Raw genomic sequence first — 18,430 nt, 5'->3', positions numbered from 1 at the left:
GTCTAAGCATTACCTCAGCAAAACTGGCAGGCCACCAACTGCAGCGTCCCTCCAAAGGCACCCTGGAGGATGCTGATAACCAGGGGCGAGTGTCAGGTCCCAGGCCGCGGGGCCGCTCCCTGGTTCGGTAATCCCGGAGGTCTGGGGCTCCGCTCTTCGGGCCGTGCTCGGGAGTGGCGGGCCTCCCCTTCCTTGTCTACTTCACCCCCTTCCCCAGTGTCTCCCAGTGCTCAGGTCCTCGCCTTCCTTGCCCAGCCAGCCTTCCTCTTCGAGCCCCCACGCTCACACTCGCCCCTACCGGCCATCCAATCGTATGCCGTCTAGCACTGACTGTCCAATCAGGAGGCAGCCTTTCCGACGCGGGGCGGTGCTGACTGGCAGGGCCTGAGGTCTGTTGTCACATTCGCCTGTTTAGGGTGAAGACGTCTGACCTGAGGCAGCCTGCAAGGTTCTGCAACCCAACTCGGACACCATGGCGGACAGCCGGGACCCAGCCAGCGACCAGATGAAGCGCTGGAAGGAGGAGCGTTCCACGCAGGTAAACCCCGTGCCTCACCAAAGTGGAGGGTCTGCGGAAAAGGGCCCCAGCTTCCACCGCGCAGAGGCGCCCCGGAGGGCCGTACCATTGGTCACGGGACTGGGGGGGTGGGCGGGCAGTGTTTGTCCAGATGGGCTGTTACATTGGCGGGGGAGCTGGGGAGAGGGTGCTGGGGCGAGGGCAAGCGGGCTCCCAGTAATGCTTGCAAACCCTCAGCTTTTGCCTTCGGCAATTGGCGGCGGGTTTTGCACGGTTGCCAACTGGGACAGAGGTCACAGCTTAAGGGAGGAAAGAAGGCCCCGGGGGAAAGAGATAGAGGGCTGCAGCTGCAAGAAAGGAAGTGTGGGGTGAGAGACTGGTGGGAAAGAGTAGTGGGAAGCTCCAACTTCCACCTTCCTAAAGCTTTCTCCGAAACCCTGGAGGCGTAGTGGTTAAGAGTTCGGCTGCCATCCAAAAGGTGGGCAGTTCGAATCCACCTGGTGCCACTGCGTGGGTTCAAACAGCCAACTTTTCCAGTAGTAGTCGAGCGCTTAAGCTTTTGTGCTACCCAGGGACTCCTACCCATTATCGTCAAGTTCATTCCGACTCATAGCGACCCTGTAGAACAGAATAGAACTGCCCCATGGGGTTTCCAAGGCTGTCAGAAGCAAACTTCGGGCATCCTTCTCCCGTGGAGTGTGGGTTTCAACCACCGATCTATCGGTTAGCAGCCAAGCGGTTAACCAGTGTGACACCACCGCTCCTTCCAGTGACTAGTAGTGCTTGTGCACTGGGTATTAATGCTACAGTGCTCATCAATTGCTTTAATGGTTCTCTTTGAGAGTACTGCCATTCTTCTCTAAGGTACTTGAAAACCTCTCCTTGCTTGCCTGTCCTTTTCTATATGCCTCTAGGATTTTTTTTTTCTAGAATATTTCAGTTTGTCATGCAGCTTTTAATCAAAGCGAACCAGAGAGATGCAGTGTCTTAATCAAGGATACACAGCAGTTAATGGCAGAGTCAAGATTAGAACTCAGCTTCTTGGGGGCCAGGACCCTTTACATACTCAGACCAAAAAAACCAAACCCATTGCCGTTGAGTTGATTCTGACTCATTGCGACCCTATAGGGCAGAGTAGAACTGCACCATAGAGTTCCCAAGAAGCACCTGGTGGATTGGCACTGCCGACCTTTTGGTCAGCAGCCATAGCTCTTAACCACTAGGCAATCAGGGTTTCCTTTCCATACTCAGTGGTTCATACTGATGTTTTTATGAATACTTGATGAATTGAGAAAAACATGGACAATGTAGCGAGTTTTTCATAAAATAAAATTTATTTATTTAAAAGGATTCCCCATTATTCTGAGACTAGCTTGCCTCTTCATTGATTGGGAGAATCATTAAACCAAACTTGTTGCCATGGAATTGATTCCGACTCATAGTGACCCTATCGGACAGAGTAGAACTGCCTCATAGGGCTTCCAAGTAGTGGCTGGTGAATTTGAACTGCTGACCGTTTGGTTAGCAGCCAAGCTCTTAACCACTGCACCACCAGGGATATGGGAGAATCATTATCTGTTGTTAAATCATTAAGACTCTACTGGAGTCCCTGCATGATTAAGCTCAGGACTGCTAACAGAAAGACTGGTACCAGGGCCAGGCCTTGGAAGAAAAGGCCTGGCAATCTGTTTCCGTAAGGTCACAGCCTTGAAAACCCTATGGAGCACAGTTCTACTCTGACAAACATGGGGTCATTATGAGTCAGAATTGACTCGATGGCAACTGGTTTCTTAATTTCTTTTCTGCTGTTAATTTATTGTACATAGTGGCCCACATGAGGCAAAATCTATAATTTGAAGCATCTGCCTTTATGATTTGGGGGGTGTGGGCGGGACTCAGTTGAAATTCCTGCTGTTGCCTCTGCCCACGGCATGTCAGTGCCCTATGCACATTGGTCTTGATTCATAGTCACATTGATGTCTCATCGTTCCTCAGTTTTAGCTGCTGTGACTGGTAACTGCTCACCTCTTTTAGGTCATCCCCCAGGACCCTCCAAAGGGGGTTTTGCATATGTCATACAGTCTGTATAATTTTCAATGCTTTATTATGAAAAATTTCAAACTTTCAGAAAAGTCGAAAGAATTCTGCAATGACTACCCATATATCTACCGTCTAGATTCTACAGTTACCACTTAGCTGTGTGTTTTATCACATGTTATTCCATCTGTCCATCCCTTCATGTATCCATTAATCCATTTTATTTATTTTTTGGTTACATTTCAGAGTTAATTGTGGACACCAGTATACGTCACCCTTAAACACTACGCATAGTATTATTAACAGAGTTTAACATTTTTTAGATAATATTTACATACAATGAAATGCACAGATCTTAAATTTATCATTATATGATTTTTTTTTTAAATGATACTGTGTTTTTGATGAAAGTTTACACAGCAGATTAGGTTCCATGTGATAATTTTCTGTACAAGCTGTTGAGTGACACTATTTACATTTTCCACAATGTGTCAGCATTCTCATTAATTGTGTTCTGGTTGTTCCGGCCATTCTATGAGTTTTGACAGATACATACACCTATGAATCCGAAACCCCTGTGGAGAAGTAGAGCAATATCAGCACCCTAGGAAGTTCTCTTATGGTGTTTCCCAGTCATTCCCTGCAACCTTACCCCAAGAAACCATTGTTTTGATTTTTTCTTTTAAACATTAATTTATATACTTTTTTAATAAGGCTTCTTTCAACAAAAATGTTTTTAAGATTCATGTTATTGCATGTATCAGCAGTTTTTTCTTTTATTGATGAGTTTCATTCTTTTGCATGAGTGTATCACCATTTGTTTATCCTCTTACTGGACATCTGGGCTAGATCCTGTTTTTGGCTATTATGAATAAAGTTGCCGTGAAAATTCTTATGCGAGTCTTTTGTGTGCATGTGCTTTTATTTCCCTTAGGAAATACCTAGGAGTGGATTTGCTGGGTCATAGAGTAAATGAGTAAATGAAAATTTTATGAGAAACTGTCAAGCCTTTTTCTAAAGTGATTACACCATTTTACACTTCCATCAACAGTGTAAGAGAGTTCCATTTGTTCCACATACTATCAGCTTTTGGTGTTGTCAGCCTTTAGCCGTTTTGGTGGGTGGTTTCTTACTGTGGTTTTAGTTTGCATTGCTCTGATGACCAGTGATGCGGAGCATCTTTTCATAGGCCCACGGACCGTTAATATAAATTCCTTTGAAGTATCTGTTCACATCTTTTGTCCTTATAAAAACTGAGCTGTTTGTCTTTTTATTATTGATTCATAAAAAAAACAAAAACCAATCCTGTTGCTGTCAAGTTGATTCCGACTCACAGCGACCCTATAGGACAGAGTTGAACTACCACATAGGTTTTCCAAGGAGCATCTGGTAGGTTCCAACTGCTGACCTTTTGATTAGTGGCCATAGCTCTTAACTACTATGGCACCAGGGTTTCCTGTTGGTTCATAGTCCATATATTAAGTTAAATCATGTGTGAGCTAATTGCCATAATAATAGATCCCAAAATGTACAATGGTATAAACACATTAGAAATGTAGTTTCCTTACATGATAGGCCAAAGTGGTTTGACGCTGGAGAGGAGGGGTGAAGTGCTCTGCTCCCTACAGTTACTCAGAGACCTAGGTTGAAGGAGGCTCCTCTATTATTAACATAAGGCTTTTAAAGTTGCCTTGAGCATCACCATCCAACCACAGAAGAATTGAGGGCATGGAGGAGGGCATGTCATAAGCTTTAGGAGTCCAGCTAGAGTGGTGCTGGCCACTTCTCACATTCCGTTGGATGGAACTCTGTCACATGGCCACACTGAACTGCACAGGAGGCTGGGAAATGTAGTCTGTCTCCATATCCAGGAGGCGTACTCTGCCATATTATCAAAATGTTCCACATTTGGTGAAAATTTTTTCGAGCCATTTGTGATGCGGTGGTGTGCAGACAAAGAGATAGTCTCTTTTTAAAGATTATGTCATTTTTACTGACATTAGATATTCTTTCTATTAGAAAATTGTAACAAATTTCCCCTTGCTTGGTAAATGCTTTTGTATAAACAGACAGCTCTGTATCAGTATTCTCTTCTTTCCTCTCCCCTCATTTGTTTTGATCTTTTGCTGGACTGTGAGATTTTTCAGTTTTAGCTACTATCAGAGCTACCCTGTTGCCTCCTCAAGAACCAGACACAGAATGCTGAGCTGGGTGTATCCTCCTTTGGAACCAGAGTGTCAGCCAATGTGAAAGCAATTTATTGGGCGTCTGTCCTTAGGGTCAAATTTTGTTGCTGACTGATCATTTGGGAGCCTTGTAAACTTTAATAAGTGAACATTGAATTGAATGTGTTCATAGGTATGACTTGGATCTACTTGCAAATTTTTGTCTTTCTCTCAGAATACGTTGAGGAGGTAGGGTGGTAGTTCTACAGGTACTTCCAGTCATTTTGAATGGAAGTTATATGAGAACTTTTTTACTCAGTGCTTAGAGTGCCACAGCCTCTTCCTTTGAGAGTTGTGGTTTGCTGCCACTGAGTTGACTCCAACTCATGGCAACTTATGGGTTGGATTATGTCTCCCCCAAATTTATGTCAACTTGGCAAGTCCATGCATGATTCCCAGCATTTTGTCATCTGATGTGATTTTCCTACGTGTTGTAAACCCTACCTCTATGATGTCAAATGAGATAGGATTAGCGGCAGTTATGTTAATGAGGCAGGGACTCAATCTACATGATTAGGTTGTGTCTTAGGTCAATTTCTTTTAAGATATAAAAGAGAGAAGTGAGCAGAGAGACATGGGGACCTTATATCATCAAGAAAGTAGTGCCAGGAGCAAAGCGTGTCCTTTGGACCTGGGCTCCCTGCATTGAGAAGCTCCTTGACCAGTGAATATTGATGACAAGGACCTTGTCCCAGAGCCGACAAAGAGAGAAAGCCTTCTCCTGGAGCTGGTACCCTGAATTCAGACTTCTGGCCTCTTAGACTGTGAGAGAATAAATTTCTCATTGTTAAAGCCATCTACTTATAGTATGTCTTTTACAGCAGCACTAGGTAACTAAGAGAGTGATCTTATGTACGACAGAATGAAACATTTCCTGCTCCCACATCATCCTCACAATTACTGGCATGTTTGAGTTCACCATAGTGGCTATTGTGCCAGTCCATCTCATCAAAGTTCTCTCATACTCTTGTTGGCCCCTACTTCACCAAACATCATGTCCTCCTTGAGTGATTGGTCCCTCCTGATGATATATACAAATTAAGCTAGTTAGACAGTGTGCTGTTATGATTTATAAGGTTTTCATTGGCTAATTTTTGGAGTAGATTGCCAGGCCTTTCTTCCTAGTCTGTCAGTCTGGAAGCTCCACTGAAACCTATCCACCATAGGTGACCCTGCTGGCTTTTGAAATACCAGTGGCATAGCTTCCATCATCTTAGCAACTTGCAAGCCACCGTAATACTACAGAATGACACACAAGTGGTGGTTCCTTGAAATATTTAGGTTAATTAGTAATTCTCTGATCCCTTAAAAGTTGTAGCATTTAAACATTTGAAGCCTTACTTTTTTATACTTCTTATTACCTGGGAGAGAGGTTGGGTCTTAGCCTGTCCACTTCTGTCAGTGAGTCTAAAGATAGAGCCCAGGACAGGCTATACATTTTTTGGAATAACCTGGTAACAGCGTTGATATAACACTGCCAATATTTGGGATGGAAGATGGGTGACTGAGTAAATTAACTTTTTGTGCATATGTACTTTCATTTAAGGACTTCAAACTGTTTTTTTCTAGTTCAACCCCTGCTGAGAATTTGCATTTCCACCCCAGATATACTGAGTCAGAACCTACATTTTAACAAGATCCCCTGGTGATTCTTCTAGATATTGTTAAAATGTAGATTCTGATTCAGTGTATCTTGAGTAGAAATGCAAATTCTCAACGGGGGGTTGAACCAGAATGAACTGATTTGAAGTCCTGTTTTGTTTCTCCTAGGAAATATCTAGGAGTGGAATTGCTAGTGTGACAGTAAGAGAGACATTATGAAAGAGAGATCCAGATCTCTATACTTTTTCGTTTCTATTTCTCAGCCAGTATCTCAACCACTCTGTAATTTTCATCCAGGCAGAAAACCGAGCTGACTGTAAAATGTAGAACAAGCAAATATTTATCTTTTGTTTGTTTTGTACTAGAGTTGAAAAACACCAGTGCTTTGTTAAAGGTAAAATTTAAAAGTTTATTATTGTGGAAATCAGAGTACAGTTTAAACCAGGGAACACAGATTGAAAGTACATTTATCAGGGCTCCAGAGAGGTGCTTAACTGCAGGGGTTAAAAAAAAAAAATGCAGGTAGAAGGGTATAACTAAAATAGTTGCTAAGGTTTGGCATTTACAGAACTTAAGGGGCAATTAGAAGGTTATGGAAAGATTCAGGGCTGTGTAAGGACTCGGACACAGGTTAGAAAAACATTTTTTTAGGAGGGCTAAGGAGCACTTTCTGAGAATCAGCCAACCACTAAAGTCACATGCTTAACCCCTGTACTAGCTGAATAATCTTCTCTTTACACTGATCATTTCTAGCCATAGCAAAACCCACATTTTTCTATAGATCTACTTGTTTGTAGGTCAGAGGTACAGTGGGAATTTTACAGAAGTGACAGGTTGTATTGTATGACAGAAGCTGCATTTAAAAATCCAAAATGAAGTCTCTCAAGGCAAGATGGTTTGGCCTGGCCTTCTGCCAGAAGTTTCAGTCATGTTAAGAGCCTTAGTTTTGGAATGCTCTTCCTCATTTCCCCCCTTTGATCAAGAATTCTCTAGGAATTTGACGATCACACTTAAGAGCATTATAGTTACTGGTTTTACATTGGCTTCACCTTGCTAGGCTAGTAGTCTTATCTTCAGGGTGAGTTGTTTTTCAGATTCATATTCTGCTCATCTACAGAGGAGTAACTCTTCTTCTGCAAGGACTTGGTTGTGCAATGTTATAGACAGTTGCTTGTTACTTACAAGCCTTCCTTAAATGCTCTGCTTCAGTAATATTTTGTATTGGGGATATGAATAGAGCAAGGCTGAATTAGAAGGAAAAACTCTACAGTCAGGAGGCTGCTAACTAAGGTGCAAGGTCAAATTCTTCTGGGTAGATAGTTCCTTCAAAGTACATAATCTGTTGTTTAGAAGGAGTTATGGTTGGGTGCAAAGTCTATTAGTACAATTTATTATGCATTTTATAATTTCAAACGGGAAAATTAAGTAACAAAACTAACCCAGTTTGGACTATGGAGTGTTATCAAAAGTTAATACTTTCTGGAAGCCAGTTAGAGATACTTAAGAAATTAAAGAAAGAGGAATTAATTTCAGGATTGTTGATGTGTAACCACGTACCCATTAAAAAACAGGTAAAAAAAAAATAAAATTAAAAACCAGGCAGCGTTCTTTTAATGTCCTGTTCTAGCAGTTAGTTAAATTTCTTGTGCTGCCTACTGTTTGAGTGATTTTAACAAAGGCTTTTTTTTTTTTTTTTAAAGCTGTTAAAGGTACTTTAAATAGCCTAAAGTGACTCTAGGTACTTTTTATTAAGGTAAATACTATTAACAAATAAATCCTAGATGATGAGACAAGACTATTTTGAATGAAGGGGAATTAAGAGAAAATATATACCTTAGTTGTTAAAGTTATTTCAGAAAACAATAGTATTAAGCAAAATCTAATAACGTATATATATAAAAAAAAAACATGTATAGCTGACATTAAAACATTGAAAATACCATGGCTTGGATCAGGCATACTGTAGTCCCCAAAGTGACATCTTTCTTACATTTAGAAAATAAAACATTGAATATTAACAATATTCTCATTTGAACCTTATAGCAATCCTTTGTTCATTCAGTCTTAGTTTATTTTAGTTCCGTGTAATTCTGGATCAGCAGAAATTTGAAAACTTCATTAGTTTTTCATAAAAGTTTTAGAAATATTGGTTTAGTTCGATGATATCCATATTTGAAATGTTATAGTCCTTTTCATCAGTCTGATATAGTCAATTTTTGTTGAAATATTTTAGTTGAGCATTTTCAGTGAATGGTAAAGTAGAATTTTTCTGTAGATGACAAACTTAAAGATGACCATGGTTAACTTATAACAATACTTTTAAAAAGTGAACGACCTGAATGGAATTTTAAAAGAAGTATAAAAAAATCAATAAACCTTTAGACAAATGCATCTCAAAATATAATGACTAACTTTTTTTTTAAAGGGCTTTAGATATATAATAATCTTGAAACATAACGGTCAGGATATGTCAAGAATATACCAGGAATATTAAGTCCCTAAACATTGATATAGGAATAAAGACACTGTGGGAAAATTGTATGTATTTCTCAGTTAAAATTATTGGTTTTTTTTTTTATGCTAGATTTAAAAGAAACAAAGTTGTGATCAAGTTAGTAATTGAAATAATAAAATTATGACATAATATTGTATGTTGGTTTCTAATATTAGACAAACATTACTGGTATATGAATTTAAGCTAAAAAAATTGGCAATTTTTTTGACTTGGGAACGTATCCTATGTGATTCATAATATAGCAAATAAACCCTTTTTTAAAAAAAAAAAAAATAAAAACAATTCTTTCGTGGCATTTCAGGACGTTTTAAAGTTGCCAGGAGTTTCTTACAAGTCAGTGAGAAACAAGCTTGAATTATTTAATTAAAAATCTTAAAAGTTAACTTTAGCTTTTTCTAAAGCCAAGTGGCTTGGTTTCTTAGTCGAGGACATAAAAGTTAGCATAAACTTAGAGACACAGAGCTTTTGCCTCTTAGGCAGTTTACACAGAAAAAAATAAATTTTATATTATAGGTGAAAGCAATAAACAGTAAACCAAGGAAGCAAGATGATCAAAATTGAGTAAACTTTGTTTTTTCTTAATATATTTTTTATCTTTTTTATATTTAGGAATTTATTTTATTGAACCTTTGCTTTTGAAGTAGATTGCACAAAGAATAGAATTAACTCTTCAAACTAATATTTAAAAAGAATTTTGTTATTTTAATAGTGAGGAAGTCAGTTTTTTGCTATTTGACATTGAAGCTATTTATAATTTCATAAATTATAAAACTTTAACCAGATAGATAAAAATTTTAATTATGTCAAATGAATTCCTTGTTAATAAACCTTTTAAGCTTCTCGTCTTTATTACATATTCTCTATAGTACAGCTTTTGGAATGACATAGAAAATGAACATACTTGTTACCAGACCCAAATATGTATCTATCCTTTTTCTGTGGGATAAAAGAGCCTATAGATTCTAATTATAATGAATATCCATTAACTCAATTTTAAGACCAGTAAGTTACCTCAAAATCTTAGAAATTAATTTAAGCTTATATATTATAAAATATATTATTGAAGTAAAGTTTGTTTAAATAGTCTATATTTTCTGTTTAAACCTTTATTATTTATCTTATTGGTAAGCAATTTAGTCTTCTTAATAAAAATTACTCCCTTTCTTTAAATAAAACACATCTCATATAATATCTAGCTTAAGTTACTTAAAAAGGTTTTGCTTTTAAGGTTGACATAAACATTTTGATCAGAACAAATTTATTTTCATTAATTCCTGGGAATGTTGTTGTTAGGTGCTGTCGAGTCAGGTCCTACTCATAGCGACCCTTTGCACAACAGACTGTTAGGACTATTTAATTTGTAAAAGTGCTTTTTTATTGTTAAACTGATTAAGTTCTTTGAAAGAATATTATAATCTATTTAATAATACCATCTGGATGTAAGAAATTATTACATTTTTATAAATGGTTTTTGCATGCTTTGTGGGATCTTTTAAAGAAGCAATTTAGAATAATTGTCTCTTTTTAAGACATTGTTAGGCAATCAAAATAAGTAATATTTTTTTTTAGTGCACTTTTCAAATAGACCGATTTATATAAAATTTTCTCAGTGAAGCTGCTGAAAGCTTAACTTACAAGAATCAGTCTTTATTTTAAAAGACTGCCTCATGATAGGAAAAATTCTGCTAATGCCAATCGTGGTTTTCTGAGACAATACAGACTCAGACACAAAGCAAAACAAAAAGAAACCATATAAATTCACAAGGCTTATATAATACCACATAAAACAAGCAACCCCGTCTCTTAAATGTATACAGTAATTCTTTGCAGAAAAATTAGGTCTCAGATAAACTTATTAATTTACCTGATTCTCACATGGAGGGATTGTATTCAGACCCTTTGACCAAAATTGAGCATTAAGCAAAAAGTAAAATCAAATAATAATAATAATAAAAAAAATCTTGAAGAGAGTAATGCAAAGAGGAACTTAATTTTCTAAAAAGTGATCATTGAAATCCTAAATTAATTTTGAACAGAAATCTCAAACCAGTATCGTGGTAGGGGGAAATCTAGGCTTACTTACCAAAGATGTTGAGCTCTTAGGTTAAAACTTTTGGTTTCATTCTTCTTGAATTTGATTCATTTTGTCAGCTAGAGACCTAGTTTCTTATTTCAGATTTCAAATATACTAGTCTTTTTAACTGGAAAGTACTTTATTATTTTGTTTTTCTTAATTGTACCATCTTTATTTCAATCCAATCCAATCCAATTTACATGGGTAAAAGCTATGATACTTAGAAGGGGAAATGGCAAAATTCCTTTTTTTTTTTACACAAGCACCTTAAACTTTATTTTACCTTAAAACGTATACGTTTTTATTCATATGCCAATCTTTTTTTTTTAATTGTGCTTTAGATGAAGGTTTACAGAGCAAATTAATTTCTCATTAAACAGTTAATTTACATATTGTTTTGTGACATTGGTTGCCAACCTCATGATGTGTCAACATTCTTCCCTTCTCCACCTTGGGTTCCCCATTACTAGCTTTCTCCTCCTGGCTTCTCGACCTTGCTTCTGGGCTGGTGTGTCTGTTTAGTCTTGTTTTGTTTTATGGGCATGTCTAACCTTTGGCTGAAGGGTGAATGGACCAAAATAAAAAAAAACCCAGTGCCGTCGAGTCGATTCCGACTCATAGCGACCCTACAGGACAGAGTAGAGCTGCCCTATAGAGTTTCCAAGGAGCACCTGGCAGATTCGAACTGCCAACACTTTGGTTAGCAGTCGTAGCAATTAACCACTACACCACCAGGGTTTCCTCAAAAAGCATGGAAGGTACTTTAAAATGGCTACTGATCTCTTCTAGAAAAAAAAAAAAAAAAAAGAGGCCTTAATATATTAACCAAAAAAAGTGTCTTGTTAAATTTGCTTTATTCAGGACTCTTTTTATTCTAATTTGCTGCTTAGGAAAGTTAGTTGAGAAAGATTGAAAGATCCATGGCTACTAACTTTCCAGATTATCCCCACATGGAGTGCCAACCAGACAGAAAGGCACAGGTCAAAAGACCAAAATGCTAATTTGTAAATGCACAGGGGACCTAGAGGGAGGCCCCTGTCTGCCTTAGGAACTGGCATTACCCATGTCATAGAGAAAACACTGCTGCCACCAGCGTTTTCTTAAGACCTGTCACACACTTGCGAGAATTAAAAACCCCACGACTCTTGCAAGAATGCTAGTGGCAACATAGACAAACTAAGTTTTCTCAGGGTAAGGCAGGTGAGAGCATTATTTTTGGCTTCCCAGAGCCAGAGCAAGTCCTGAAGATTCTGAGAAACCTTATGGTAACCCCTACAGTGCTGACCGTGAGATCCTCTACAGCTGCCTCCACAATAGCCATTTTGTGCACCAAACCTAGGTCAAACGAGAGAAAAAGAAAATAATAATCCTTAGTAAACTGGAGTGTCTCAACATAAAGGCTGTATCTGAAAGGTCACTCACCGAGGTGTCCCCCTAAATGCCATGAAGTCAGAGAACCCAAATGGTTCCACTGGCCAAGCCCGAATTCCCCAGGACCTCAGAGGGTGCTGCAGGAAATGCTCCTTCGGATCCCACTTCTGGCACGAAAATGTACTAGAGCTGAAAAACACCAGTGCTCTGTTAAAGGTAAAATTTAAAAGTTTATTATTGCATGAATCAAAGTACAGTTTAAACTGGGGAACACAAAATGAAAGTAAATTCACTACTTGTTTCAAGGTCAAAGGTACAATGGAAATTTTATAGATGTGACAGGCTGCATATATGACAGAAGGTGTACTTAAAAATCCAAAAGTGAGTCTCTTAAGGCAAGATGGGGCTTGGCCTGGACTTCAGCCAGAAGTCTCAGTCATGTCAAGAGCCTTAGCTTTGAAATGCTCCTCCTTAGTTTTCTGATTTTTGTTATCTCCTTCATGAGTTCTGTGACTACTGCGGGTTTCAGTGCATAGAGTCATAAATGGTCCGTGACAAATCAGTCATTTCAACCTCAGTGGGCAAGAATGAGTTCCATTCTACCTTGTTTATTGCCTAGATTATCCTACACACTCCACCTAATGAACTGCTGCTCAATAAAACATTAAAATGTATAATGGAAAAGTGAAATGCTATAAGGGTAAGAAAAAATAAGACTGTGCTCTTGATAAAGAACACAAAAGGTTACTGTATTCTTTAATGTTTACAAATGTTGATCCTAAACAAAGTAAAGAGCCTGAAAGAGGCTGTCTCAACAGTGTGATCACTGCCACTGTATCTGCCATCTTCATTGCCCTGGAGCAACTACAGATTTGTCACCGACTTGTTAAATGGGAAACCCTGGTGGTGTAGTGGTTAAGAGCTACAGCTGCTAACCAAAAGGTTGGCAGTTCGTATCCACCAGGCACTCCTTGGAAACCCTGTGGGGCAGTTCTGCTCTGTCCTATAGGGTCGCTGTGAGTTGGAGTCGACTCGATAACAGCAGGTGTTTTTTTTGTCATAAATGAAGCACCGAGTGGCTTAACCACGATGAATTCCACCTAAGAGATATGTAAGTGCATCCGAATGATGAAGTCTCAGTTTATAGCCCAGAAAATATCATTTTCAATCTTTAAGGCAATCAGTGAATTTTCCCAGTATTGTGAAAATACATGTATTTTGTGCTTAAGAATCTGTGTGGTGTGGTATTATGGTGGACCACCCTGTGATGCTTAGAATGGTTTAAGATTATTAAAAAAAAAGAAAAAAAAGGCACATCAGACTGGATTTAGCATTTGGGATTAAATGGCCTACGTTTTTTATGACGTTAGGGTTTTCCACATTTTCTGGTGATGATAAACCTTCTGAGCAGGGACCAGTGCTAATCATCTCTGGTCTAGTGCCTAATGTATATTTTGTGTACGATGTTGAATATTCCTCTTTGTCTTGATTAAATGTGTTAATATAGGAAAAGTGGTTAGAACAGAGCCTGGCTCAGAGTAAACACTTTTGTTTTAGCATTATGGAAGGTGCCCTCCATTCTTTCTCTTGGTTAGCTGCCCCTCCCCCTTTATTTCTTATTAGACATTTATGTTTGATTCTCATTTAAAAAAAAATCTTTTTATTATGGAAAATTTCAAACCTATATTGAAGTACAGAGGATAGTGCAATGAACCTTAAAGTACATGCCCTTCAGCTTTCATATTTCTGTTTCATTTATATTCCACTCACTTCAACTCCTTCCTCTATTATTTTGAAGCAAACCACAGACATCGTATCATTTTATCTGTAAATATTTCATTATCTCCAAAAGACAAGGACTTTTAAAAAATGTGTAACCACAATGTCATTATCACACCTAAAAAATAAATGGTAATACCTTAATACCCTCAAATGTGCAGTCAGTGTGTTCAGTTTCCTTAACTGCGCCTTTTTTTAATACTTTATTCATACCCAGATCCGAATAAGGGTCATGTAGTGCATTGGTTGATACGTCTTTTAAGTCTCTCTCTGCGTTCCTTATGATGGTTATAAACAAAGTTTATAGTGGTTTAGTTTAATGCATTGTTGAAGAGTCAGACTTTAGGGTCAGACCTGGTTCAAATCCTGGCTTAATCATTTCCGCAGGTTACTTCGCCTCCCTGCCATTTGTTTTTCACACCTCTACAATGGGATAATAATTCTCCTATCCTGAAGAATTGTTATGACGATTCGTACATCTATGTGTGTAAATTAATACATTGATTTCCCAGCATATAGTGGGGTGCACAGGATACGTTAGCTATTTTGTTTTAGGTTTAGTGTTAAGGTTAAGAACTTGGGTTCATGAACCAGTCTATCTGGGTTCAAACTGTATTCAAATTGTGAGTCTACTCTCTGTGCCTCAGTTTCCTTTTCTGTAAAATAGTGGATAATAATACTATATACTTAAGTACTTCTTGAGTACTTAAGTTGTTGAGTGCATTAAATGTGATAACCCAAGTAAAGAGGTTAGAACAATGCCTGCATATTTAGGTATGATTATTGTTTTGAGGTTTGAGTGAGCCTAATAAGACCTCCCCTTGCCCATATGGAAATCTCGGTGGTGTAGTGGTTAAGAGCTATGGCTGCCAACGAAAAGGTCAGCAGTTTAAACCCACCAGGTGCTCTTTGGAAACTCTGTGAGGCAATTCTACTCTGTCGAATAGGTTCACTGTGAGTTGGAATTGACTCGGTGGCAATGGGTTTGGTTATTTTTTTTTTACCCGTATGGTCAGGCTGAGAGAGAAATAAGGAGTTGATGGGGCAGGTGGAGATCAAAATATTACTGGTAGAGGCTTGGTTGGAGAATGTGGTTTAGGATTTTTGGCAAAGCGGGCTTGCTGAGATTGTACCTCTGAGTTGAATTTATCCCCTGTATCCTGGCAGCCCTGGCTGCCAAAGGGTAGCTGAGCCCTGTGCAGGCCTGGGTTCTTTTCCCAGATTGTTCATTCAGGGAAGTCTCTCCCCTTCCTGGGTGCAGCGAGTGGGATGGGGCAGGAGGAGCTCAGGTGTAGCACCCCCGCACCGGCCCAGCTTCCCTAGAAGCCAAAACTCAAATACACAAATAGGAAGTTCCCCCATCCTAAGTATATAGTATTAGTTTTTCCTGTTTGTGTATTTGCCATTTCTCTTCTACAAAATCAGAAATTTGAGGGCCAGGACAGTCTTTGGTTTCCTGTACATAGGTGTACGCACTGTAAGCACTTGATGAATATTTGTTAAATAAATGTGTATAAAACAGCTTGGTGACAGAGTCTGACCTTCCCTAATTTCACAAGGCAGAGGAAAGAGAATCAAGATCAACAGCCCAAGGCTGATTCCTATGAGGCCAGAGGTCAGTTTTACCTCCTCTCTGCCATTTTTACCAATTCTGATACCAGCTGTCCCTCCCACAGCACTCTCTGTTTCTCTGCTGGGTTCAGTAATTTGTTGCGGTGGCCACACAGAACTCATAGACAATACTTAAAATTACAGGGTTTATTAGGGAAGTAAGAGTTTACAGTTCAGGTTCAGGAACACTCAGGATACAGTTCTTTGATCAGGACAGCCTCTTCGCAGTCATGTCTTCAGACATGCCTCTCTCTGGCCCCTTGGCCTCTGACCTACTTGGGCAAGTGTTAGAAAGCCTTTTAGCTCTGCTGATAAGTGGCCAGAGGTACCCCGCTGTACAGGGAAGTCTCCTGCCTGAGGATGCTCAGCCCTCTCCATCTGGGTTGGTGAGCCTAGCTCTGCCACCAAGTGTCTGGAGGCATCCCACTCTGCCAGGAATCCTCCTGCCTGAAGGCGCTCAACTTTCTTGCTTCATAGACCGGGAAGCCCACCATGCTGTCTCCTGCTGATCTCCTCCTTCTGCTACCTCTGCTGCTGCCATTCTTTAGTGCTGCTTCTCACCGTCTCCGGTGTTCTCTCTCTCTCTGTCTCCTGGACTTAGGAGGTTCTCAGCATAGGGATCCCACCTCCAAAGGACCCACTTTACTCATGGCTCTTCTATCTTGGTGGTTGTGAGGTACCTCCGTTCCACCTCTGGGATGACTCATTTTAAGCCTAGCAGTATGGCAGCACTGACCAATTCCCTGATTAGGGTTCCATACACCTTACTTGCATGGTCCCACCCCACCCCAAGGTTTCCGTGAACCTTATTTATATTATTAGCAAGCTATCTAATCCCTTGGTAGGCCACAAGCACCTCATTTGTGTAGCCCCACCCAGTCATTTGGTGGGTGTTACAAAGACTATGGCTAGAAGAGCCATATTAAGTAACTCGGTGCATCACAATGTATTAGGCAGTAATTTGCTGGAAAACATTAGGTGAATTCTTCATTGATCACTGAGAATGAGAAGCTGTCATTGTGAGTCCTTGGGGACTGACAAGTTAGGGATGTGTGCACTACCATTCATTTTCAGTTTAAAAATTGAAGAAGTATGATGTTTGTTTAGTTCTTGGAACTTCTTGAGTAAAAGATACTAGTAAGTGGAAACTTGTTTTTGTTAGGTGATATTGAGTCGGTTCCCACTCAGCGATCCTGTGTACAACAGAATGAAACACTACCCAGTCCTGCACCATCCTCACTATCAGTGCTATGTTTGAACCCATTGTTGGCAGCCACTGTGTCAGTCCGTCTTGTTAAGGGTTTTCCTCTTTTTTGCTGACCCTCTCCCTTACCAAGTATGATGTCCTCCAGGGACTGGTCCCTTCTGATAACATGTCATGAGTACAGAAGGTAAACCTCACCATCCTCACTTCCAAGGAGCACTCCGGCTGTATTTCTTTCAAGACAGACTTGTTCGTTCTTCTGGCAGCCCATGGTGTATTCAATACTTTTCACCAGCATCATAATTCAAAGGCATGATTCTTCTTCAGTCTTCCTTATTTATTGTCCAGCTTTCACATGCATATGAGGCAATTGAAAATACTATTTTTGCTTTTCAGCACTTTAAAGAGGTCTTTTGCAGCAGCTTTGCCCAATGCAATATGTTGTTTGATTTCTTGACTGCTACATCTGTGGGCGTTGATTGTGGATCCAAGTGAAATGAAATGCTTGACAACTTCAATTGTTTCTCCTTTTATCATGATGTTGCTTGTTGGTCCAGTTGTAAGGATTTTTGTTTTCTTTATGTTGAGATGTAATCCATACAGAAGGCTGTAGTCTTTGATCTTCATCAGTAAGTGCTTCAAGTTGTCTTCCTTTCAGCAAGCAAAGTTGTATCTTCTGCATATCGCAGGTTGTTAATGAGTCTTCCTCCAGTCCTGCTGCACCATTCTTCATATAGTACAGCTCCTCAAATATCTGCCCAACATACAAATTGAATAAGTATGGTGAAAGGGTACAGCCCTGACTCACACCTTTCCTGATTTTAAACCATGCTGTATCCTCTTGTGGAAACTATGTTAAATAAAATATTTCTCCAGAGGAAGCCAATCTTACTCCTCCCAGGAAAATCACCTCGTTAATGAATTAACTATGGCCAAAAACAGCTTATTAAAGCAGCGAAGCCAAAATGGAATTTGACTTTCCTTTTGAGTTCTTGTTTCCAATCATGGTGCCAGTTTTTGGCCAAGCCGGGATATCTTCTTTGCCAATTTTTGCAGCAATTTTCACAACAAATTATGGGAAGGCTAGGCTGTTGCTGCTTCTTCCTCCTGAACTTAGAAATAACCTTTCTTGGCCATTTCATATTGGTCCATAGTTTAATTTGTTTACACATTTAATTCATAATCGTTTTTTGTGCTTTCACTGGTGTATTGGGCACCGTGTCAGGTATTAGGGATATACATATGAAAAGAGCATTGTCGGAGGACAAATAGGGAAGTAAACAGGCAATTATCATACTTTTTACTATGGGACTTAAGAAGACGCCCTTAGCCCAGCCTGAAGGGTTCAGGAGGAGCTTGTCCAAGGGCGTGGATGTAATAAATAATTAGCAGCTGGTAAGATGTGAAAATGTTAACAGATATGAATGTTATTTCAGAGAAAACTCTTAACATTGTCTAGCAACAAAAGAACTTTTTTATTTTTTAAAAAATTCTA

The 18,430-nt window shown here is 39.3% G+C and overlaps 1 protein-coding gene across 1 annotated transcript in view; it reads left to right on the top strand.

The window, feature by feature from the left end:
- Positions 1–382: 382 nt before the first annotated feature.
- Positions 383–18,430, top strand: part of CAT (catalase) — a 54,557-nt gene continuing 36,509 nt past the window's right edge. Inside the window, exon 1 of the mRNA XM_003412126.4 lies at positions 383–538. Within this exon, the coding sequence (XP_003412174.1) occupies positions 473–538 (66 nt within the window). The 5' untranslated portion in view covers positions 383–472. The remainder of the gene's footprint in view (positions 539–18,430) is intronic.

This window comes from Loxodonta africana, chromosome 7, assembly GCF_030014295.1.
Source record: "Loxodonta africana isolate mLoxAfr1 chromosome 7, mLoxAfr1.hap2, whole genome shotgun sequence".
Lineage (NCBI taxonomy): Eukaryota > Metazoa > Chordata > Mammalia > Proboscidea > Elephantidae > Loxodonta > Loxodonta africana.
Note: the sequence above shows the minus strand (reverse complement) of the source record. Positions and strands in the feature narration are given on the sequence as shown.